Consider the following 26,237-nt stretch of genomic DNA (forward strand, 5'->3'; position numbering starts at 1 on the left):
AATGAAATAAAAATTTATTTATTTAGGAATTTTAATATATAATTTAGTTTAATATTTTATTTAAATAATAATAATAATATAATTTATAATTACTAAGGAAATAAATTTATATGAATATATAGAAATTATTAGATTTTTTCAAGAATTATTAAATATTTTAATGAGATAAATCAATTAAGATTCTGATCAGCTTCGAGTTAACATAGCATAAGATATTTCCACCCCCTTCTTTTCTACAATCTCCTCCTCCCCTGACGCCTCTGTAGCTGACCAGATTCTGATCAGCTTCGGCGCGCCGAGCGATTCGCAAAAACAGGCGTCCGAATATCGAATCCCGGCGATACTTCGTCTGCGCCGGCGCTTCTCTCCGACAACCCTAAAAGATTCATGCCATCTACCTCAACGGTACATGCTCAAATCTGGCTGCTTAAAACCCCTCACCTTCCCATTGTCGATCGTATATTGCTCCTGGAGTTGATCTTTCACTTCTGTCAGTTTTATTCGGGGGCTTCTCTCCTAGTTCTTTTAGGGTTTTTGCTTCGGCCACCTGTTTATGGCCTATCTCATCTAAAATTCTTCGATTCAAATCTGATTAGTAGCCATCCACTTGAAGAAGAAAAAAAACTGCATTTTCTGTAAAATTTCGGATTTTTTTTTTTGCCAACTTATCTGTTGCAGAAATATCAGGCTAGCTCGTAGCGTCTGCAAAAGATTCCTAGAGGCCTTTTTTCCGATGCATGGTCATTGCAAAATTCACTAAAATTTGAACTGCAATTATTGTGTTTCAGAACAAAAACTGTGAAATTTCAGCTCACGAGGTGTCTTATTACATTGTCCCTTTATTTCTATTTTGATTATGTTTAATTTTTACTTATGCAGATATTGCACGATATAGCATGGGAATGATAGAGAGTAGGCAAACCAAACATAATTTTTATGAAACCCAAGTTCTTGTGGAATGAATGTCTTATTTTGTTTGAAACAAAAGATTCATTGATTCTGTTTGCAATCTGTCTACTGTTCTCCATATGCTTTTGTTTGCAATTGTTCCATGTTAGATACTTCAAATTTGGTGGTTGCATTCCTTGTTTGAGGAATTAAGATTTATCTATCACGTTTGATCCACTCGGCATGCTATTTCTGCTGTTGGAAAACTTGCCACAGAGCAATCATTTTAGCTATACAAACACTCATCATCTAGTTTTCTTACATGCTCTGAACCATGAATTTAACCATTTTTGTTGTCTACTGTGTTTCATATCTTTTGTGCAGCTATGAGAAGCTATTGATTACCAGAAAGTGATATGACAGAAAATGCACTAAAAAGCACCTGTTTGACTCGAAAGCGTCGATGCCCCTGTGGAGATGACCAATGCTATGTTAATGAGGAAGGCTATGAGGATGATGAATTGGTTGAGCAATTTGGATATGCAGATCCAAGCTTTCTGCTGGGGACACCACTGAGTTCAGGTAACACGAAGGTTGTTCCCTCTCCTTACATAGGACAGTCATTCCAAAGTGATGTCGAGGCCCTAGAGTACTATAGCAATTATGGCCGTAATAATGGTTTCTTGGTCAGAAGAGAGCGATCGAAGGGAAACCCAGGGCACCAATTGGGAATATATAAGCGGGAACTCGTTTGTCATCGTGCTGGTCCTCCTCTGCCAACTAAATCTGGAGAGGAAAATGATTCAAAACATCTAAGAAAGAAAAAGCCATCACGCTGCAAATGTGATGCACAAATGGTGATAAAGAAGAATGTCACAACCAATTCTGTCAACTGGGTGGTTGTTAACTTTAGTAATGTGCATAACCATGAGTTGTTGGATAGGGATGATTTGCAATATTCACCTGGTTATCGATATATATCAGCAGTCGATCGTGAACGTATAATCTCTCTTGCAAAAGGCGGTTGCAATGTGAACCTTATATTGAGGTCTCTTGAAATGGAAAAAGGTGTTAAGATAGGTGAGTTAAGCTTCTCAGAGAAGGATGTAAAGAATTTCCTTCAAGCTTCAATGAGCATTAATCCTGAAAATGAGGGTTCAGAACTTCTTAAGAGTTGCAGGATAATGAAGGAGAAGAATCCTGATTTTCGCTATGAGTTCACTAGTGTTGAGGTTAATAAACTTGAGCACATTGTTTGGTCATACATTGGTTCTATTCGTGCATACAAGGCATTTGGAGATGTGGTGTTGTTTGACACATCATACTATCTACATGCTTACAACAGACCAATTGGTGTTTGGTTTGGCATTGACAACAATGGCTCTGTCACATTCTTTGGTTGTGTTATCTTGTTAGATGAGAAACCAGAATCATACAGATGGGCCTTGCAGGTTTGTCTTGTCATTTCTCCTCACCTGTTAGTTATTTTAACTGTCACAGCAGCTAATATACCCTTGTTTTATCATTCCTCAGGCATTTCTTCGCCTCATGGAAGGGAGATTTCCGAAAACAATGCTAACAGATTTTCATATTCAGCTGAAAGATGCTGTGATGACAGAATTACCGCACACTAAGCATGCATTTTCTTTTTCCCAGATTCTATCAAAACTGCCTAGTTGGTTTTCTGACTCGTTGGATACACAATTTGAGAAGTTTAGGTCTGAATTCTGTAGAATACGTGATCTAGAGACTCCAGAGGACTTTGAGCATCACTGGCATCGGTTAGTTAGTGAATTTAGACTCAGCACAGATAGACATATCGCTCTTCTCTCTGCTAACCGATCCTACTGGGCTGTACCTTTCTTGCGGAGTTGGTTTTTTGGTGGATTGCTGGCAAATGGTGCTCTGTCAGTTCGGTCAATATTCAAAGGATTTGTGAACTCACAAACTCGGCTCAAAGATTTTATAGAGCAGGTAATTTCGCCTTGCACTATGAATCGCAGGGCTTTTATGTGACTCTCTTGACTGCCTGTGGCCATGGCCAAAACATTTGCAGGTCGGCGTTGCTGTTGATTTCCAAAATCAAGCCTGTGAAGAAGCTAACGCACGAATAAACCAGCAGAATTTTCAGATCAAAACATGTTTGCCTATCGAAGAACATGCATCGACTATTCTAACATTCCATGCTTTTGAAATCTTTCAGAAAGAAGTCATGTCCTCGGCACAGTACGCAGTCTTCGAGACATCCAGAGATACTTATCTAGTCAAGCACCACTCTATGCCTGATGGTGGGCACACTGTCTGCTGCGACCCATCCAACGAAGAGGTTAATTGCAGTTGCAAAGGTTTCGAGTGCTCTGGCATTCTATGTCGGCATATTCTCCGGGTTCTATCCTTGAAGAATTGCTTCATCGTCCCTGAGAAATACTTGATTCATAGATGGCGGAGGGAAAGCTCATTGTTTCATCAGAGCAGCGGCAACAATTATCGCACCCAAACACTGCGCTCTCTTGCCTCGATAATTATTCAAGAATCTTCGATAACAAACAATCGTTTCGAATACGTGCAGTGGCATTTGAGCCGGCTTCTCAACCATATAAGAGAAATGCCAGAATCTAGCGAAGTTGCCTTGGATACGGCAGGTGAATGCCTCGCTCGATGCTATAGTGGATGTAGTTCCTGCAAGGTCAGTTACTAGAGGAAGGCCAAGAAAATTGAGGACGCACCAAACATCCAAAGGAACTTAAGCAATGTCATAGATAATCTTGGCATACGTTTTGAGGGAAAATGGTATGGTTTTTAGCATGTTAATCTTACTGTTATTTGACATGTAATACATTTTACTAATGTTATAGTGTCATTTTACTAATGTTAAGGAGAAACTGAATCCAAAATACAATGAGCCATGTTGCGAAAATTAATAATGTTAACTATGAGGTTAAACATAAGACAAGCTTTCTGAAATGGTGGGCTACATATAAAAAGAGATCGCCGGTGCGGCGATCGTCGGTCGGTTACATTACAAAAATGTCCCCTATTTTAAGCACCCCTACTTCCATAAACATCCGGCCTCCACCCCATTACATTCTGCACGGCTCCTAAATTAGGCATTTGGCCATCTGCGTTAGCCTGGGAGCCGAATTGAGTGGTCTGCATCATGTTGGCCACAGGAACACCGCCCAGCGACAGCAAGGGAGGCTGTTGCCACCTCGGCATCATGTTTAAGGGGTTCGCCATCATGGCAAATTGAGGGAGTAAAGGTTGCTGTGTCGCCATTGTTGGCAGGGCAGCCATTTGCAGAGGCAGCAGCTGCTGCTGCTGCTGCTGCAATGAGATGTGAGGGGGCAGTGGCAACATCTGCTGGTTTACTTGCAGGGCCTGCAGAGGTTGCTGTTGATAAGCATGCAATTGTGAGGGATGTTGTGGCGGAGTGGGGACTGACGGCGGCAGTGCTTGTTGTTGGTGATGATGATCATTTTGTGGTCGCCATTCTGGAATATCATCCTCATCATTATCATTCCAAGGTTGTATATCAATTGGAGAATTCTTAACATGTTCACTTTGCCCGTACTTATGAATTAGTTGTCTAATTTGTTCAACCGGGCGTGCAGGGGCCACTGCAAGGGGCCGACCAGTGGAGGAAACAGGTTTGGAAGACTGCGAGTTGCCGCGAGCAAAATCAAATTCAGGAAGGTCATCATCATCCCTAGGGCCAAAACCAGGTGGTACATCATCAGACTCATCCTCAGCCAAGGGTAGGGTTGTGGCAGCATGAATCCCAGAGGGCTGGGCTAATGAGGATTTAGAGAAAGTATATGAACTATCGCCTTGCTGTTTCCTAGAGCTTAAGTGTTTTCTAGAGCTACCGTGCTTGTGATGAGAGGAGACCCTAGGTGATGCCGCGACGTGGGGTCTTCTCCACACCACCACGCCGATGAGACCATCAGCAACAATTGAAAGCGTGTCACCCTGCTCCTTTGGCAGAGACTTCTCTACCATGTCGGTCATCCTCGAGTGAGGCGGGCAAAGGTACATTTCGACTCCTGGTGCAGGCTCGGCAAATCCAACTCTGTTGTCTGCTGCGTAGGAGTCACTTATCTGAAGTGAAGAAAAAGGTCAGAAGGAAGCAAACTGCAAGAATGGAAAACTGGAGAACAACGGTCTGCTACCTCGATAAGGCTCAGGCGTCCGCTTTCAGATGATCCTTCCTTCCAAGAAAACTGCAGGATCTGCATAGCACAACATTATTACAAAAACAAGTCTAAGCTTCAATAAAATTATGCAAGCAATTGTTAAGCAGTGTAGCAGCAATCTTAAGTGACCACGTAACCTATGCATGCGTTTAGGACATTATTCCGAGATAATAATAAGTCTAAACTCATCAGGGAAAAAAAACCATGCAAGCAGTTTATAAACCGTGGGCAATGTTACGAAAACAGAATATTTGAGGTCTACACGCTGCAGTTATGGATCTCGGACAACTTGATTCCATGATAATAAGTCTGAAGTCTTTAGTAAAATCATGCAGCATCTTTTGAACTGCAGACAAACAATTCCATGTTACCGGGCACCTTTAAGCCTCTACACGTTACGGTTGCGGAGCACCAATCCATGACCAAGCTTTTCTTCAGATTGATGGTAATGGTTAATGTGACATTTTGAACGGAAAAAATTAATTTGTTGTGCTTCTGGAATAGATAAATTTTACTGTTATTTCAACCTTGACTTGGCAAACAAATACGTTTTGGTTTCTGGAAATAACTATTTGATTGGTTGGTTCCTATTATCATCTTGCAATTTAAACAGAATCAAAGGCATGGGCTAAGCAGTTAAGTTACTACGGTGGGTTATCACATAAGCAAATTTTAAATGCAAAAGGGTCTCTTTTTTTATTCATTCTATGACAAGTTACTGCAAAACGATGTTTTCGCCAGAGCGCAGTTAGCCCACATGCCTGCAAGAATGGTGATCTGTTTAAGTTATCACCAACTTTCATCCTCGGCAAGTTTCATTCTTTTTGCAACAAATCATAAGCATTTACAAGAAAAAGGAATAACAATCGGCTGGAAAGATACCATGATTGAACGGGTCCGAGATAACGGTAGCTCCTTGAGGAATTTTTCAAAAGCATCAAGCCTCACTCTCCCTTTTATCTCCAAAATGCTAGGCCATTCTTGCATGGAAGTTTTCTCGCCACTGTCAAGAAACAGAAAAAGAAAAAAATATTAATGACTAGCTACCACAAGAAGAAAAAAAACACAAATAAATACCAGACTTTAATAGGAAAGACTAACGTTGGCAATGTTAAAGAGCAGCATATTTTGACCAAAGGATCTCATTTGACTTTACATAAAAGTAACCAAACAAGAATTTGCAAACTTATGAAACAGAAAAATAAACCAATAATAAGCGTCCATCCACTAGCAATATAACATGTCACTCAGTAAAGTTATTCTACGTAGGAATTTATAAACACAAGCATACCTATGATAATTCAAAAGGGCAGGTCACTAACAAAGCAAGCCAAATTTAACCTTAACAAAAGCACAGATTTGATGTATAAGCACGAAGCCAAATATATTCTTTTTTATTGTAAAGCAACTACAAGAAACAAGTCTTCCGCATTCATCTATTCTTCTAAAACCTGAATATCCTCTGCAAAGTCATTGAGACAGAATTACACTCATTAAACAGCAAGATGAATGTCCTTGTACATCAGAAAGCCCAGGTCAGTTGTTTTACGGACAAGATGATGATCTTATATCCAAACTCACTACACAAAAGCAAAAACTTGCTTAATCTGATTTTTTTTAATTAGCTTAATAAGAATGCAAGATGCAAAATTGAATAAAAAATGAACTAATAATAGTATTACAGTCAGCTTTCAATGAATTTATTCAAAATGGCAACTTCTGTAATTCAAAAGCCACCATGCATGCTAAACAAAGATTACAATCAACGCTCTATAATCCCTCACATGACTACATATTGCATTGGTTGCTTAATGCAAAAAATGTGTCCTCCTGATATGGTCATAGTTACATATTCTGTGGCATTCAGTTAAAACAAAAACCACATTAAATCCTAAATATAGGTTACAACCAAAGTTCTTCATCCCCATCTTGACAACACATGTTGCATAGGCTGCTTAATGTAAAAAATGTAGCTGAAGTTGTGATAGCATGGTCTTATGTATTAATCTACACCAAAGTTTAGCAGTTAATATCACTTATTTTATTTTATTTTTATTGGTGTAGAAAAAAATGGCAGGTTAAATGATGCTTCTACGAGTATGTTCTTTTGGACTTCAATTGGGTAATACGCAGCAAACACATGCAGAGAATGATAAATATAATGATACTGAAGCCACACAACAAGATCTGAAATATAGTGACTAGGTAAATGAGAATAATAGACCTTCTGTAAAAGCCAATCACTGTTGCCACTGAAGAAATATTCAACTGAATTGAGCCTTCCCAAATTTTGTCACTTGCCAATGCAACTTCAGAAGGGCAAGATTTTGACTGGATATCATCAGCATCAGGATTCAAGTTTTCATCATTCACTGAACACATTTTATCGATCTCCTCAGGATTGACTTTAGCAGGATTATTATCAGTGGCACTTGACGAAACCAAGTCCACTTGTGTGGTATCTTGTGAGGAACTGTGCTTGACTGAAGAACCAGCTTCTGAAGTTTCTGACTTTGTCTTCAAGCTATCAGATGCAGCATCCACCATAGTGCCTGAGGCAGGTACTTTCTCAGGTTCTAAGCAGTCCAAATTTTCTATGCCTGAACTAGGAACTTCCTGTGAAGAATCCACTGACATATTCTCAAACGGAGGTTCAGAATCTAGGGCTTGCATGAACTCATCGAGAGACACTATTGGAGGAAGTGAGTCGGGATCCTTAACTTCATCTACCATCAATTCTTGCATAAGGTCAGTCTTTTCACCAAGGATTTCTAAATCAGTATCGACATTTTGGCTATCTGAATCATCCTTTCTATCTATGGATCTACTTCCAGATGCCTTAAGCGCATCAGCTTTAGGAGTAGAATGTTTTCTTGTTTTAACTTCACTTGATTTTGAAGGGACTTTGGAGGGAACAATTCTCCCAAGTTCAGCCTCCACAGGAAAGCTTTCTACTTGTTCAACTTCAACCTGAAATTCACCTTTATGAGTTTTCTTCACCAAGCGCCTTAAATCGACATCATCTGGCAATACAACCATCTGTGCAAGCTCTTCTGCCTTGGCTAATCGCCACTGTGAAAGTTCCTTTGAAGCAAGTTCCTCAATAGTCATTGAGCAAAGACGTTCTGGTGCTATGGCACCAGATAAAACCCGTTCCCTCAATTCTGGATTGTTGCGGTCTTTTAAATTAAAAAGCAAGGACCTACCTTTCTCTTTGTATTTCTTGTTAACTCCACCAAATAATTTAAAGAGTTCTGATTCAATCCTAAATGCCAAATTTTCAGCTTTTTGAGCTGTTGTCTCATTACTTGCAGTATCTGGTTCATTTTTCATTTTGAGCCTTTTTTGCCCATGATGTATTGAGTTATAATCGGCATCGATATCAAACTCAGATGCCCAGCATAGCCCATGCCCTTGCAAAAGTTCATCTTTAACAAAAGCATTACTATTTTGCCCTTCCTCCTGCGACAAAACAACCTTTGGTTGATGTTCTTCAACATCAGATCTTATTAGCATAGTGCTCTGAGTTGCATTGTTCTTGGATGCATCTACTGCTTCACTTTGAACTTCAAACATTGGAGCAGATCCATCAGAAATCAAATTCACTGACATAGATTTGTCCAAAAAAGAATTATCTTCTGTTGTCTCATCTACTAGAGTTGTGACTTCTGTTACTCCATTTGGAGCATCACCACTGGTACTCTTTTCTGCAATTTGCTGTTTAATTGGGGGCTCAGAAACCATAGCCAATGATGCTGCCAATGATTCACGCAGCTTTGACCTTACAGATCCAAATGATTCGGATTGAACTTTTGGTGAAACCAACTGTGCAGGACGCTTATTTGTTGATGGCAAAGATGAAGCCATATTCATAGGCATAACACGCTGAAATTTAGACGGTGTGATAGCCTGAGTAGGCCTCCTATTTACAGACAATGAAGTCTGTGATGCAGGCTTTGCAGGGACTGATGGTCGAATATTAATTGACGAATGTGCTCCTGAAACATGTCTACTTGGCATTGATAATTGATCCACACCAACAGAAGTTGGCAATGGAGTCAAGCTTCTGTACGGCTGTTTGATCTGAATAGGATTGACCATAGAAAAGAACTGAGGTGACCCCAATATCACAGGAACAGAAGCTGGCATTCCTGTCTGTGACAAGTTTCTATCAGCAGAGAACCAGTCTTGTGGTCCCCAGCTAACGGCCAATGGAGTATGAAACATTGGAAGCATCTCAGACTGTGCAGGTTGACTATTGGTTGGCAACTGTTGTGATGCCTGACTAGAGGACACAGTGGTTTTAGTTTGCTCCTTCTCTGCAGACTCCATCTAGTTTTAATGGCACTTCTATTATGAACTGTCAATAGACAAGATTGATGAGTGTTATAAATTAAATTCCAAAAAAAGAGAAAACCCAAAATTAGGAAAATGGGCAATTATTCCAAGGATCATGTAGAAAAACAATCAAACACAGGCCTCCATATTCAGAAACTCCATATCAAGGCCTAAAGAAATCCTTGTCGACCCTTGATTCTCCATGATAAACATGTTTTAGTAAGTCAAATAAGATAAATAAAATTGATAATCGAATCCTGATAGAAAAAAATAATAGCTCTTTGAAGATAGTCATAGTGACAAACCAGTAAATATCTAAAGATGTGAATACAAAGAAGAGTGATAAACTAGATAAGAACAAGCAAGATAGCAAATTATGACCTAACAAAAAATGCTCAAATTATAACAGTAAACAATTTCTCCTTGAATATGTTCCTCATTCACATGTGAAAACCCTGAAAAAAGAAACAGTGATTCACAGAGGCCTTCAACTAGATGATGGTTATTGACCAAGTTTACATTTTTTTTGTAGTGTTAATTGAATACATTAATCAGAAATAAAATAATATTAGAGTGGTAAATATTAGGATTTGCAAAAAATACATAGAAAAAAATTGTATACGTGCAATAAATCCTATGCATTGTATTTAGAAAATGAAGTATCTATGTTTCCCAACCCATTGCAAGTGTGTCCAACATATCAAAAAGGTCAAGACCGCACAACATGTGTGTACAGAATCTAGAGATTCAAATGTGAATTGTAAATAAGAGCTAAAAAGACACCACTACAAATGCTAAGATATGTCCATGGGTGGAATGAACGAGTCAAAGTATTTAATGTTGTTCAAATATTTGTAACCAGAACTAAACAAAATCATGAAAAGGCTTCAAAAGAACAAGATGATACATTAAGATCCAAACACTGAATAATCTTGGAGGGTGAAAAAAAAATGAATTTTAGTACCTATTTAGGACTACTATTTGACAACGATGAGGGCACACAAGAAGAGGGAAAGCTAAGATACTTCATTTTTCCCATTTTAGAAGCAATCGAGGGAAAATCGCACAAAACCTAATACACATCGCCCAAAATCCATCGCCTCTTCAAACCCCGATCATAATTTTTCCCTCCAACTCCACAATAATTCAACTAGAGCAAATAAAGGGGTTGGTTTTACGAGCACGAAACCCTAAAACGTACTGGAGATTAAGAAAACCAACTAAAGGTAGGGGCAAACGACCGTAAGAAGAAGTCAAGCCGAAAGAATGAGGAAAATCAGCAAGCGGCAAGTGTCGGATACCTAAAGGTAATCGGAAGCCGACGGAGACCCAGGAAAAGATGAAGGAGGAAGAGCAGAACGATATCCGATCGATGAATCGAGAGCCGGCGGATCCGCGGCGTCAGCGGCGGCTGCTGGAGCGAGTGGGACGAAACCCTAGAATGGGGACCTGCGGCGCCTTAGGCGTCGAGCACTCGTTAGCGAAGAAGAAACCAGAGGCGACTCGTGATTTTAAAGATCCATTTTATAGCAATCATACCTGATACTTATCCTTTTAGGTCAATTCGACTCGAATATACCGTCTTTCTATTGGTGGAACAAATTAATCTTTCCATTGAACAACTTGGTAAGTTTCTGAGTCTTGACGCAGGTATAGGGAGAATTCGCTACGGCAGCTTAAAGATGGGCCAACATTTGTTGGGCCTTTATTTAAGCGGTATGTTTAGTAACAGTGACTGAAATTGGATGAGAGCGCAGAAGGGGATGGGAATACCGTGGTAGGCCTGATCCGTAACCGAGTCGACGGATCAGTTATCCGTTGATCTGATTCATCAGGCCTTAATCGTAATCGGCCCGGCCCAAGAGCCCAATTAACTGTCGATTCGAAGGATATTTATTTATTTTTTTTTTTATAGTCATTTGAACCGCCAATTATCCGGCGATTCCAATCGTCGGAACTGCCTAACCGCTAGTTATGACCGTTAGGAGAGAGGAGGGGTTTTTTTTTTAACCTAATGAAACTATTTGATAATTTTTTTTATGAATGATTACAATTTAGTATTTGTTACTCTCTAATTATATACATAAAGAGTTCATTTTCACACCATCTTTTTCTATTTTTATTCTCAACTCTGAAATCTCGATCATCTTCGACTTTAATTATATAATTATAATGAAAGAAGCAAGTTCATCACCTGATCTTGGAAGAAGTAAGAAAATAGTCAATCCAAATAAGAATTACAATACTCAATTTACTGATGATAAATTCAAGCAAATTACAATACTCAATCGATACATAAGAAAGTATCAGTGATAATACTTATAAGGTTTTAACTTATTGCAATGGATAAGAGTTTAATCTCGACAAAGCCAAGATAATACACTTCCCGTGGGACTGATTATGTGGAGCCATTAGGGTGACAAATTCCACATTTTATTACAGAGGAACTCCTTGTTTAAAATAGTTTATTTTTATTAAATATTTTGAAAATGACACTCTTCTATTTGAAAAATTATATGCAAAATATAAACATTGTAAAGTCTTCTATAAATTCTAATTGAGAGGTGGCTATGGGTCATTGAAACGATACATCGAAACAACACACCCGATATAATATAGAAATCAAACGTTCTCAAATGTAATTATTCAAATTTTCTTTGACTAGCAGATCGATTCCAATTTGTTTATGTATTCTAATCATAAATTAAAAGAATCGTTAATTAGATTTGGTTACGTAAAATATCTTTCTTTTATTTTGGGTCTAAATGTACTTTTAAATATTTTACTAAAAAATTACTTAATCCATTTGTTAAAAGTATTCCTTGAATAACATTTATTCATATAATTAAAAAATTAGTGAGGTAAAAGAAAAAAAATTTTAATTAACAAATTTAATAAATTAAATAATATATTGTTGTTCTATTTAATTTGATATTTAGAATGATCATTACTAAATGGTGTGATTTATCATTGGATCAATAATCACTTTTAAAAATTTAAAAATATTTATTAGTTTATAAAATTTTTGATGAATCTCATAATTATTATATTTAATTTTAAAATAATATGAACTAACTTCTAAAATATTTGTAATATCAGTTGATATGTTAGTTTTGAACAACATAAACTTATATATTAATATATTATTGATGATTTATTTTTTTATATTTGTTATATATGTTATATTTTAAATTTATGCATTCAATATGTATTAAAATTTAAAAAAAATCAAATTGTTAAATTTTTATTTATGATTACATCCTACTTTAATAAAATAATGAAATAGATTTTGTAAAAATAATAGAATGAGATCTAAAATTTTTTCATACCAATATTATATATCAAAATCTACAATTTAAGCATTAATATAATTTTAATCTCTATTTTTTTTAAATATAAATACTTGAAATATTTTTAAACTTCTAAAAAGCTTATTTTTAATGTATATATTTTATTTATTTTTCACATTTTATTCTTTAAAAAATATTTTCAAAATTTTAAAATAATTTATAATCTCGGCACAAGCTTATGCTGAGTGGGCAGACGTTACGTCACGAGGTGTACCAATGACGCGAAATGTCAGGTCCCACTTAGTCCGACAGTTAGGCAGGCTGACCAGTGTCAGTGCCACCTCGCTAGCGCCCCTACATGGACACAATGGCACCTCCGTAAATAAAGCGAAAGTGGCGGAGCGCTATATCAGCTGCGTGACTGCTTTCACAGTGCGAGGACGAGGAAGTTCATCTCTCCGCCCCAATCGGGCTCTTCCCAACCCTAATGGCAACCATGGAGCCAACCCTAGAGACCCTCCAAGACAGTAGCGCCGACAGATCGCCATCGGTCACCGGCGATTCTTCACCCTCGGGGTCCGTCTCCTCTCGCCGTCTCAATGCCCGGGCAGCAGAGTTCGTCCCCCGCTCCACACAGCTCCACGCGTCTTCCCCGGCGCCGATCCAGCACGGCCACGCCCCCTCGTCTCGCCCCGTGATGCATGCCTTCCAACAGGCGCCCCTCAGTCCGACTTACTTTACTCCTGGGCCGAGTTCGTTTGAGTACTATGGGGCTTCGTCATCCGGTGGCTCTGGCGATCACGAGGGAGGGCAGACGAGCGCTGATCCTGAACTAGTCCCTCTGGAGAGGGACGGACTTTCGGAGGAAGTTATACGAAAGATCACGAAGCAGGTCACCGCTCATTCTGTTCACCTCCATTCCGTTGTTTGAATTTGCTTTGTTAGCAGTTTAGTGGAAACTTGAAAGCATACTAAACGTGTCATTTTTGGGCACATTGTCGATGTTTCAGTTTGTTTTGTCAGTATAACTTAGGAGATGAACTGTTTGAGCGTTTTGAACATCTTCGATTAAGTTGGTTAAAGTTGTGTGATTTGACTTGTATCATAATCTTTATCTAAGTGAAGAAAGTGAAGTGTTATTCTGGGATATCTGTGCTTCACCACATTTACATACTGATTTTGTGACCCAGTCCATCCATTGATTATGAAGTTGTGGCGATTGATTCTATTCATCATTTGTATACACCTCTCTTGTCATTTACTGGTACCGTGAAAGAATGTAGAGGCAGGATACAATGAAGTAGTGAGTTGGCTGAAACCTTAATAATTCAAAATGGCAATCTAGTTTTTCTTAGTAGGAGACTGACCTCACATATGTTTCAACACTTGAGACCAGATTTCTTATAATGACATTTCTGGCTGTGTTTGCTTGCCTATAAAATTTGAACCAGCCTAGGTTAGATCTTCCTGGTTTTTTTGTTATGACTTCCTGCGTTTACTAATGCATGTGGAGAGAAAAATTGGTTGCACAGTAAAATTTGGAAAATGGATATTAGTGAATTTATGAGCATGGAACTGCATGAAGAAGATCTATTACTTATTTCTGCTTTCTTAGTAATTGCACTATTCCAAAATACATTTAAGGAAGCAGAAACATACAAAGGATTTGCTCTCTTCACTTTTTAAATTTGTAAAAGTAATTTTAGTTGTTCAATAGAAAAATTATTATTTTTAATCCTAGATATCATTAGTTCACTACTTTATGATTATAACTTATCTCTATTATTTTTTACCAGCTATTGGGGTGGGGAGTAGGGGTATAAAGAAAAAGTTGGTTATCTTTGTTTTTGTCATGCTCTGTACGAGCTAGGAATGCTAGGAAATTAGCTTTGCTTTTTGCTTGTGAACTGTAATAACATTAGAGCAAAAATATACACAAATAGCTAACTAAACTAAATAGATGTATACCTCTTAAGAAACTCCACCAGTACTATGCATAAATCTCACAAAAAAAAAAAACATGCCAAAATAAATATGCATAATGTGAACATAAAAAATACAAAGGTATATGGGAAAGACGTGCACTAATTTAATTTTAATTAAGAGATTAAGAAAATTAACTCAATGTAGATTACAACTTTAAGTTCTCATTTGAGTTCTTTAATTTATATGTATATATATAGTCAACTATTATTTTCTTTCCAATTATTTGTCAACATTTAGAGTCACAGCTATTATCATTTTTTATCACAAATTAGAGACTTTTTAGTTATCATTTTTTAAGTCTCCACCAATAAATTTGTCATCAATAATATATCTCTAATAAATTCATTATCAATAAATTTGACGTATGGCCAAATAAATCCTAACCATGGACGATGCTTCATTATCAAAATCTCATGTGTGCTGGCAAATATATTGATATTTTCACTTTTAAGTATTTCTTTTCTTCATTTAAAATCATTATTGTTCTGCTTAGAATTGCTACACCACATTTATTCTATTCTGCATCCACGTCTTATTGGTTAGTTTAAACGACTAACCTAAAATAATTTTTATAATAAGTTATGCTAATTTACTGTATACTAACATATGGTCTTTATGTATGAGGTATACAACATAAACACAAGTACCAACATCTAAATTATCAAGTAGCATTGCTTGAAAGGTCAAGCAATCTAATAAAAGTTAACAAGTACCGTTGATGGAATGAAAGAGGGGGATGGGTGGGTGGGGGAGTTGGGGTATGGACAAAAAGTTGGTTCTCTTTGTTTTAGCCCCTCTCTCCAGGGCTGGAACTGGACAACTGTACACGACTTTCCTTCCTTCATATCAAAACTTAGAAAGCAAATTCTCTTCTGTTCTTTCTTCAACTCACCTAATTGTCTTGTTTCAAATTTCTCCAAATTTATTACTTAAAATAGTTGCATTCACAATTTCAGTTTTCCCATATCCTTTGATTTAGATTATTAATGTGGACATTTTCTTTCCCACTTGCTAGTTGTTTATTCTTGCCCCTAGCGTTCATATTATCACATTCAAAGTATTCTATTTTTTTATCCTTTTATTTGTTTTCTGATTGTTATTGTTATATTTTCTTCATTTTTTCAGAAAGGATCCTGATTCCCTCTCTTTCACACACACATCTAATATAGCCACTTTTTCAGGCTGGTTCCTGTTTCTTTCTTCTATCACCAAGTTGTCTATGTTTCAAAATTTTCCCAATTATTACTTAAAAAGTCACATTCACAAATTTAGTTTTGCTATATCCTTTATTTAGATTCTTAAGATCGTAATTTTATGAAGATAATTTAGAGTTAATTTTTTTTTCTCTAATGTAGCATATGTTCTGTATTAACTTTCAATATATAGTATTGATATGAACATTTTAAACACTATTATTCCAATATCATGTAAACATAAATAAATTTATTTAAATATGAAGAATTCAATTGAATTTTTAATGTTCTATATTCAAGGAATAGCATTATAAGATGAACGATAGTAATGAGATGAATAATAGTGGAAATAATTCATAAGTTATTTTTTCTAAAATTTAAAAAGCTTCTTACATAATTAAAGAAAAAATATTTCAAATGATATGACATGAAAAAGTTATTTATTATAGTAAATATCAATTTTAAAATGTCAAATTAAATTAACATATATCTATGCAGTCACAGTTGTTGGGATCAAGATCCTGTGTAGGAACAATAAGCAAACATAAGATCTAATAGTAGGTACTTATGTTACTAAACCAATTCAGAATTTTCTACTTAGATATAGAATGAATAGGTGAATTTGGATTTCTAAGATCGTAATATTGTAAGATACTAATGTTTGAACACAATCTTGACTTCTAAATTCTAACAGCTGTTGGATGTAAATAGTAAAACCGATTCCATAATGGTCTAGTTTTCTCTAGAGTGTCTTCTTTCTTGCAATTTCCTGTTGCATCGCTGTGTCTTCATACATTCTTCATTAAGTTTTGAATGCCTATTCTATGGCAACTGCTCATTTTTAGCTAGTTGTGTGGTTATATGCTATACTTTTATGCGAGGTAGGTGATTTTTTTCATCTTGATATTTTGTCATCAGCAGGTTGAGTATTATCTCAGTGATGTGAACCTTGCTACAACGGAACACTTGATGAGATTCATAAGTAAAGATCTGGATGGATTTGGTAAAAGTTCTAACAATTGACTGCTTGATCATTTTTATTTCTGTTGGTTAAGATGTAATTAACTTGACATGTTTTTTTCAATGATGAAAATATTTATTTGGATATATTTTTGAATACTCCTTGCAATTGTGCCATAGTGTTTAAAAATATCTTATATGATGAGGCAATGCCTAATTAAACTTTTGGGTTGTTACAACCCCCAATTTCAATTTTTGAATCCTTATGTCCCTTGATTATTAACATATGCAACAACTTTCAATATCCTGCACTTGCAAGTTGCAATGGACTAACTACACACATGCTAACTTGGATAAATCATGCTTTTCCAAAAATGTAGTTTTTAAGCACATAATTCAATTGCCATACCAAGAGGCTTTTGCTGCTGCACACTTAAAATACTCTATTTGCTGCCTTTAACTTTGGTAATTTTTACATATCTAGAGAAGCATTCGAAAAAATGAGGAGCAAGTATTTGAATAAAAGTTTATTTTCACAGGAGCAAGGGCCTAGAGGACAAGCATTCTTTGCCTAACTTATCTATGATTAGATATGAATTCTGTTGTATATGATTCTAAAAATGAAACAAAAAACCCATTAGAAGGTAAATTTAAACAATTAAAGGCAAATCTAACTTATTAAAAATTAAAATAAATGCAACATACCATTAATTATACCCAATTAATATAAAAGAAAGGGAAAAAATGCTAAATTTTATATTATACAGTAGAATTATAAAGGTCAAACAAAGTGAAATCTTAAAGTTGACCGTGATATAGAATGAAATAAACAATAAGTTGTACATTATCATCAGTGGAAAATATGAAGTAAATGTATGTTTTTCATGAATCACTATCTAATATATTTAAAGTTGACCACAGTATGGTAGAAACAAATATTCTAAAGTCAAGAGAGTGAGGATGATAGTCAATTGTGAACTCGACAAGTAACATAACTGTGAAGAATAAATCTTGTCGAATTCATAAATAGAATGACAATAGAGACGACATATTAGTGATTTAAAAGTCTAAGCCTTCCATTTGATGCCAATAATTTTCTAAATCAAAAACATTTGACGAGGAATATTTATATTGCTTAATTCATTTAATTTCTTAATGGAATGAAATAAACAAGCTGTACATTATCATCATTTAATTTCCTTGTAATTTTCTTTCTTTCATAAGGAATACAACCATACTTCTGTAGTTTAATGTGAAATTCATTCTTCCCTTCTTTAATTCTGTTAATTGTTCTTTTTTGTAAGAAGCATGATTATGCATCTATATTATAATAACAAATCCATCCCTATCATAATAATCTGTTTGATTTATAATATATTGGGTATAATGTCTTTTTTCTAATTGCTTTGATTTACTTTTAATTATTTAAAGGTTTTCTGTTTTTATTTCATATAATATGAACATTATAATTATGAACCTTTTCATTTCTGATTTCTACGTATGATCCATATTGTTTACATGTGAATAGTAACATATCGTATGATACGAAGCATGAATCATATGATTCTGACAACTATGTAGGAACTTCACTATGACTTCCTTTACTTCCTCTCATTCACTATGACAATATTTAGGTGATATTCATCATCATATCACTGTGTAATTCATAGGCAATAAACAAGTGAATATCATCATGTATAGGCGATTATGATAATTATAATTGATTCTTGGCAATCCCAAAAATGCTTCAATGTTTGACATGCATAATTGCTAATCTTCCTTGAATTTTAACAACTGTTTCTTTTCTTCTAATGATTTCTTTCGTTATTTGAACCATTTGGTGATTCATTAGTTTCTACTCCAAAAAAAGGATAGTGGGCTTTTTTAGTACAATAGTATGAATCAATTGATGACCCTTTGCATCTGTCTCACCCACTTGTTCCTTGGATCTAATTGTGGAAGTATTGAATGTTTTATGGCCTTTTTTGTTTTCTAGCTGTGTTTAATTATATGCAATTTGCAACTATGATAGGCAATTGTGTTACCTACATTCATTGTTGTGTATTTCTTTATCCTACCTAAATCATTGAAGTGGATATTTCCTTATATTGTCCGTCTTTGCTCTGCATATTAAATTTCCTGCTGCATGTTTTCATTTACTAATGCTATACCAATATGATTTTAGTTAATTTTGTTTTATTTTAACATGAACTAGAACATTATGAACTAATGCTGGGAATAAATTCATTTCTAGTGCAACCTTTTAGGAGATTGTTAATGCTAATAATGTTTTCATCATAGGGATGCTTGTATGTGATAGCCTATTTGGATTGTTGGTTGCATGGGATTATATTGAAAATGTCATGTAGTGGAATTCGTACAAATATACTGTCTAAGTGACATGAGTTTCAGTATGAATAATGAGAATCGATCATTCTTATTGCTAATACATTTGATGAATTGTGATCGGGCATGTTTCTTGTCTATTTGAGGACTCACTATTTTCCTTTCATGTGGTGGAATTTGCACCCTAGAGTGACTTTGCTAATCATTTGGAGTTCCTACCAAGGTTTAAAATTTCAATTTGTGCCTTAGTTTCGATTTATGATACTGTTTTTGTACCATATTGTGTTGTGCCGATACGGTTTCAATTTAAATATAAAATATATTAATTAAAAATATTTTATTAATATTTGATTGTTATAGATGTTTACTATTGAGTTATATTTGAGAAGTTGAATGTTGAATTTAAATTTTGATATTATCTTGTGAAATGTTTTATGCTTATTGAGTAAATTAATTCATTAGTAGTAGTATATTGTATAAAGTTAAAAATTATATTATATTTAATTTTTCCTAATAATTTGTTTCCTCTATCTTAAAGAGATTTTTTTTTACCTCGTGAACAGTTGAAGGAAAAAAATTAACCATCCTTTAAAAGATGATTTTTCTCTCTGTTTACCTCACGGACTGATAGAGGGGAAAAAATTAACATGAAGGATGGGTAAAAAAAAGTAACAAATGAAGGAGGAAAAAAATTAAAGGGAAAGGAATTGAAGATAATTATGGAAAAAATAAAAAAATGAAAATAAGGGAAAAAGAAGAAAGCAAAAGAAAAAAAATAGTTAGTCACAGTGTATGCCGTCGCGAGTCCACGCCATGCTTGGCCTCTACAATCTCACGAGGTTGCTATGAGGTTGCAATTGTCTCCTCAACCTTGCGACTTTGAACTTGTGTCGGTGTCAGTCGGTTGGTAGAATGGTAAATTCTGCTTGTGTTGATCGGCACGACTCGACATTTTATTCATTGATTCCTACTTTATCTGAACAATTGCATCAAGGTATGGAGTCTCATTCCATTGGGTTTTGGTAGTAGACATATTATTGTGTTGGTACAATATGATATTGGTCGGCACTAATAAAGAGGAGGAACCAAAGAGGACGGGAAGTGAGGAGGATGAGGGGGATAAGACTCATCTTGAGGAAGAAGAGGAAGAACCAAGGTGGTACTATCCTAAGACGAGGGAAAAAGAATCTTGTCCAATGTTCCACCAGGGTGCCACACTTTTAATGCGGTCTTAGTACTGAAATTTTACTGGAACGATTTTGTATCTTCTGCTCAAAGCAAAAAAGCAACTGAATAGCTTGTCACATGATCATTTTTTTTATCTACCGGAACGGTCACCTATTAATGGACAAGTTATATACCAAGATGACATTGATGCCTAATAATTGAATTTAATATATTTCACTGAAAAGGTGAAACCTATGCTTTGTCAAGCGGTAAGGTGTTTTTCCTTCTTTTGATTATTTAGGTAAACAACATGGATATTCTGAACGTTGAGTATTCAGTTCAAGATAGATAATACAATAATCATGTAACTGTTTTCCTTTGTGCAGTGCCAATATCTGTAATAGCTGCATTTAAGAAGATCAAAGCTTTAGTTCACAATAATTCACAGCTTGCTATGGCACTCCGAACATCTTCAAGACTGGTGAGTCCTTCTATTCTACTATGTTGTCTCTCTCTAGTTGCTTACATTTATGTTCCTGAGTCAAATTACAGGTTGTAAGTGATGATGGGAAGAAAGTTAAGCGTCAACAGCCTTTTACAGAGTCGGACATGGAAGCATTGCAGGTGAGAATTTAATCAGTTCAGTATTTACATTTGTGTTTTTTAATTTGACGATCAGTTCAATTCATTTTTGTGCTTTCTATTTCTCCAGTCTCGCATTGTTGTTGCTGAAAACTTGCCTGAAGATCATTGTTACCAGAATCTTTTAAAGATCTTCTCATCTGTTGGCAGGTAGAACATCTTATTTTTTGCTGCTACTCCGTGAATTTGTTACCTCAATAACTTGATCTATGTTTAGTGTAAAGACTATACGCACATGCTATCCACAACCTGCCAATGGAATAGCTTCTTCAAATAATAGACCCACAAGACTTGAAGTGCTCTTTGGTAGCCGAGTATGTATCTCAATCATTTTTTTTGTACAGTAGCCAGGCTACATTGTCATAGTGCTTTAAGTATTAGCTCATACAAATTTTGTTTTTCAGCTTGTAATATATATACATCTGTTTGAGTTTCAATTGTTTATTTTCTTTGCCAACTTTGTATGATGACAAGTTGCTCATTTTTTGATGTATAGAAATCTTTTAGCAAGGTGAATGAGTTCAGAGTTTGAGATAGTATAAGCAGATTCAAAGGAATCTTGACTATATCTGTAATGCAATAAACTGTTTAGACTTGCCGTGGCATGCAAAGCATCCTACACGATTTGTTATGTAAACTTCTGCTTATGTTTTAAAAAAATATTTTTGGTGTTTTTCCTTTTTAGTTGCATGCATTTGTGGAGTACGAGACTGTTGAAGATGCTGAAAAAGCAGTATGTTTGATAATTGCTGATCTTAATTACAGGTTTTTTACTTTCTTAAGCTGTTACCCAGTGGATATGATTTTTTTGACCTATGCAGGTTGCTGAACTAAACGAAGAGAAGAATTGGAGAAGTGGTCTCAGAGTTAAATTTTTTCCTAAATTCTCGGTAATCAGCAACCAACAATCATGTTGCTTCCTCTTTAGCTTGAATTTCCTTCCACAGTTTTTAAATTGTCATTTGTCTTCTAATCCATTTTCTTGCTTTAGAATTGCCATTTCCTCATTTCCTGAGTCCTTATAATTTTGAAAGGAAAATATATATATATTTTATTTTTAAATGGGATTATAATCCATCTATTTATAAAGTTCAGAATACAACTGACGATCTAATCTAACGATGAGGAAAGTATGTTAGCTAAATATAAGACTTCGTAATTGATGGATGAATTGGTTGAAGTATACGGGACTTAATAGCGGCCTCATGTGACTAATTTGAGCCTACAATTCTCCAATTTGACCATTTGAGACCATGGACGAATTGTTTGAAGTATATTGGAGTGGTCTTAAATGATCATGTTGGATACTGTCAACCCATTAATGTGGTTTGATCAACACACCTTGATGACCTAAAACCTTCTAAATTGTGTATTTGAGACCATGTATAGATTGTTATAAGTATACTAGACTCACTAGTGTTCTTAGATGATCATTTTAGAAAGGTTAAGCCTATCAAGGTGGTTTAGTCAAACCACCTTGATGGCCTAAAATCTTCCATATTGGTCATCTGAGAACACGAATAAATTATTTGTAGTATTTTGGATTCACTAGTGGCCTCAGATGACCAATTCAAAGAGGATTTAAGTCATTAAGGTGATCTAGATTAAACACTATGACAATTAAGCTCCGACTACTATACATTATAACAATAACTAAAACAACTCCCTGTACATTGCTACAATGTAGTTGATCGATGTACCTGGTCAGACGCTTGAATATTGGAAGTGTGATATTGTGACATGGTGGTAACAGGTGTGTAGAAGTGGATGTTGTAGAGAGGAAGACTAATTTTTACCACCCGCGACTGGATTGTTTGTTTGGGAAGTTGTTGGTGCTGCACATAAGAAGCTTAGGGACCGCTAGACACGTTGAAAGATTGAGAAATCGCTTACGGTGCATAGAAGCTTAGGGTTTTCAGTCTTTCTCAGCATAATATGTGAGATGGATTAGCGTACTGATGATAACTGCTTTGGTGGGCGCTTCAATTGGGCCATGTGCTTTGGGGAGGGGTTTAGTTAGAGGGGCATTTTAGGCATTTCATTTTGGCAAAGTGTGTCAACCTCGAGTGTGCACTTTGGTAAAATGCTGAAAAATATTGATTCATTGATTTTTTTTCTTCTGCTTATATATATATAGATAGGAGAGATTATGCTTCTTTGAGTACATTTGGAGAAGAACATCCTATATTTCTTTTGAATTAGAGAGAGACATCACAAACGAAGCTGTTGGTTCCAAATAGAGGTCCTGTGAAAACAAAAATATTTGGATCCTGTTATTTTACAAATCGTAAATCTAGAGGTGCACAGGGTTGTCCTTCACATAAGATCCAACGAGAACTTCAAATGCTTTGGAACTGTGAGATTGATATTGTTCCGATAGCATAATTGAGCAAGCTTATCAAAGGCCAGCCTAGGCTATATGGATATACAAAGACATGGCTTGCAAGTAGTTATGGGTTTACTAAATATATTTTAGGCTTTTCTTGGACTAAAAAATTATGATCTGTTTTGGAAGGTAGTTGTGATGAATTCTTGTAATCCTTTAGGCTTATGTTACATTGGTTATGATATATAAGTGGAATTCTGGGATTTTAGATTTTAGAATCCCAGAATTAGGACCAATATGGAAGACAAAAAAAAAAGGTAATGTGACAACTATTAATTACTAGATTTTAGAAGCTTATGAATTTTGAGATTAAGGCATTGTTAGGTCTGCAAAGAAATCTTGACCTCTTATTTCATTCATCCTTTCCAGTTATACATTTTTATTTCAGTAAGAGTTTCTTCCTCGTGTGAGTTCCTATCTGTGACATTCAGTAGGCTTCCAAGTATTCATTCCAAAGTCTGTTTATGGAGAAGCAGTAGTCATTACTTATATTCCGCAAGAACACATTAACTTCCAGCAACCGTGGGTAGAAAAAGGGCACAGAAGTTATAATTACAGTTTGTCTCGTCTTCTAAAAACTTTCTCATTAGTTCTCCTGAGCTGCATTTTCTGTGTTACCAAACACTAGTTCATGTTGTAACAGTTCCTCAGTAACAGGCTTTCCCAGTGGTGATTTAATTCTTGTTAGCTGCCTAGTTATTTTAGTAAATACATTAAGCTCTACATTTTACTTTTGCAGACAAAGTTTTCTTTCTCAACCTGTGTAAACACGAAGTGATTTTTCAGACTATTTTTTCCCTTAAACTAGACCTGAATTGATTGCATATTTTTTGTTACTAACTTATTACTTTTTCAAACTAGACAAAACATGGGCTAGCTCGAGGAAGAAAAGGAAGTGAAGGTGGATTTAACGGAGATGAAGTGTCCACATCTAACCAATCAAATGAAAGACAGATTGATGATGCCTATCAGTTATCTGAAGCATTACATGAGCATGTGGTATGAAGCATGCTCCTCCTTTTACACAATCACTATTAGAATTTTTCTTCTGTGAATAAGATTCTTTCAGTTGAGATCTTTCATGTTTCTATCTATTGGATTTGATAATATCTTGTTGCAAGCTTCAGTTGGCCTACCAAATATTTCTTCTCTATGATCTAGTCTAGATTTGAGTTGTTTCTATATCTGCACAATTATGGTAGGAGCTTCAACCTAGTCAATTATCTTGGGCAGAATGAGGAGAGCAATGACAAAGATGGAGCACTAAGGCGAGGGAGAGGCTGGGGACGTGGAGGGGCAGGACTTGGCCACGGTCAGCATCACAACAATAGTCGTGTAACCGCCTCTCTGGTTGGCACCCTACCATCTAGCCCTCTTATCCATTCTGACCGTGAGCAGCCTGTTCCAAACAAACCACCTCCCGGTCCTCGGATGCCAGATGGCACTAGGGGATTCACCATTGGTCGAGGGAAATCAGTCATCCTTGCAAGTACAGTCTGAAAATGTTTTCAGTGTTTTCCTCTATATTTGTTCTCCATGTGTATGTTGTGGTCGTCATCAACCAATCCACTGCTTTTAGTGCCGGTGCTGATTTTGGTGTCACTGCGTCCATTATATTAGCTGTGGTTGGATTAGTTTTTGTGGTCGATTGCTGGCTGTGTTGTTGGGTTCTTATTTTTCATGGTCTGCTCTCCAAAGGGAAAAAAATGCAAGAGAAAGAGAAAGGGAAGTTGGTACTCAATCCTATTATATGCTAAATAAGGCTAAAACGTTAAGCTATATTGTTTTGCATTTAAATTATTTTGCAAGTTGTCTGATCATGTTAGGAAGTTGCAATTTGGCATTGTGGGTATAATCCATTGTTAGGTTTGCTTGATCGATAAATTTAAGTGCTTTCTGAATCAATTAGTTTGATAAAGCCTTTCCACCATTGATAGGTTGCAGTGTTATAGAAGTACAAACAAAAAATATTTCCTCGTTTTCCCTCTAAATTACTGGTTTTCAACCAGTTATTTTTTAGAATCAGGTGCTCTTGTTTTAATAAACCTTTTTTTAGGTTTATTAGTAGTGAAGTTTAAGATTCTGCTTAACTTGTGGTGGTTGTGCTGCTGTGAGAACATGATAGATTGAATTCAATCATTAGCCGTCTTTCTGGAAACTTGAGCTGAAAGACAATGATACTTTGGTGCATGAATACGAGCATACAAGTCATTTACATGGTCGGCTATATCGACCTTGAATCGCAAGAAAACTCGCTAATTTTTTGCAAGTTCCCTACCAATTCATTGAATCCTCCCACAGAATAAAATAAAGAAGATCGATTAATATAACTCAAAATGAAATCCTCATTGACTTATCTTAATCTGGATGCCTATATCCATTAGAAATATTAGCTAATCAAACTCGATAACCTCATACTACATTCAGCAACAATACAAGATCTTCACGTTTTGAATAAAAATGAGGTTTCTTGTATTACAGTTTTGCTTTATCATGTAATCTTGTACTTGAAAGTATCCTATGGCTTTGCTTGTGATTTAGAAAAGCAGCCATCAAGAACAAGGAGAGAGAGAGAGAGAGAGAGAGCATTGAGTCAACGTTTCACCAAAAGATGCCATCTCAAATTATGGCTATATATAATCTCACTCTTGCTTTTCCTTCCTGTTCTAGTTTACTGAGCACATGTGGTGCACAACATGATTCTTGGAATTAGATTAGCATCACCTTTATTTTTTATTAGTCTTGGAATTAGATTAATTATCATCAAGATCTAAACCTCAAACGCTCTGTTAGAGAATTCAAACCTCACTTACATGCACAGCAGAGATGAAAGTTCCTCTGAAATGAT

General features: G+C 35.8%; 3 protein-coding genes across 4 annotated transcripts; 2 read left to right on the forward strand and 1 right to left on the reverse strand.

The window, feature by feature from the left end:
- Positions 1–267: 267 nt before the first annotated feature.
- LOC141820266 (protein FAR1-RELATED SEQUENCE 11-like) lies at positions 268–3,757 on the forward strand. The gene is given in 5 exon segments (XM_074707554.1): positions 268–405; positions 1,273–2,339; positions 2,422–2,862; positions 2,945–3,526; positions 3,528–3,757. Coding segments are annotated over 4 exon segments (2,166 nt in total). The 5' UTR covers positions 268–405; positions 1,273–1,304; the 3' UTR covers positions 3,636–3,757.
- A 69-nt stretch (positions 3,758–3,826) lies between these two features.
- LOC141820265 (uncharacterized) lies at positions 3,827–10,888 on the reverse strand. Its single transcript, XM_074707553.1, has 5 exons — positions 10,721–10,888; positions 7,306–9,441; positions 5,964–6,084; positions 5,058–5,117; positions 3,827–4,986 (listed from the first exon to the last, which is right to left on the reverse strand). Exons 2-5 carry the CDS (start codon positions 9,411–9,413, stop codon positions 3,928–3,930), a joined length of 3,348 nt encoding a protein of 1,115 aa, XP_074563654.1. The 5' UTR covers positions 9,414–9,441; positions 10,721–10,888; the 3' UTR covers positions 3,827–3,927.
- Positions 10,889–13,158: 2,270 nt separating this feature from the next.
- Positions 13,159–25,037, forward strand: LOC141820268 (la-related protein 6B-like). Of its 2 annotated transcripts, none has more exons than XM_074707556.1 (10): positions 13,159–13,601; positions 16,807–16,891; positions 20,748–20,842; positions 20,914–20,985; positions 21,074–21,153; positions 21,221–21,317; positions 21,689–21,736; positions 21,825–21,893; positions 24,251–24,388; positions 24,623–25,037. In XM_074707556.1, exons 1-10 carry the CDS (start codon positions 13,197–13,199, stop codon positions 24,887–24,889), a joined length of 1,356 nt encoding a protein of 451 aa, XP_074563657.1. In that variant the 5' UTR covers positions 13,159–13,196; the 3' UTR covers positions 24,890–25,037. The 2 variants fall into 2 exon arrangements, with proteins under 2 accessions (XP_074563657.1, XP_074563658.1); XM_074707557.1 differs by having other exon boundaries at positions 16,810–16,891.
- The last annotated feature ends 1,200 nt before the right edge of the window (positions 25,038–26,237 follow it).

The sequence above is a fragment of the Curcuma longa genome, unplaced genomic scaffold (assembly GCF_044706935.1).
Source record: "Curcuma longa cultivar G26 ecotype Majalengka, Jawa Barat unplaced genomic scaffold, ITB_CL_G26_1.1 utg31682_np1212_342060_RagTag, whole genome shotgun sequence".
Classification (NCBI taxonomy): domain Eukaryota; kingdom Viridiplantae; phylum Streptophyta; class Magnoliopsida; order Zingiberales; family Zingiberaceae; genus Curcuma; species Curcuma longa.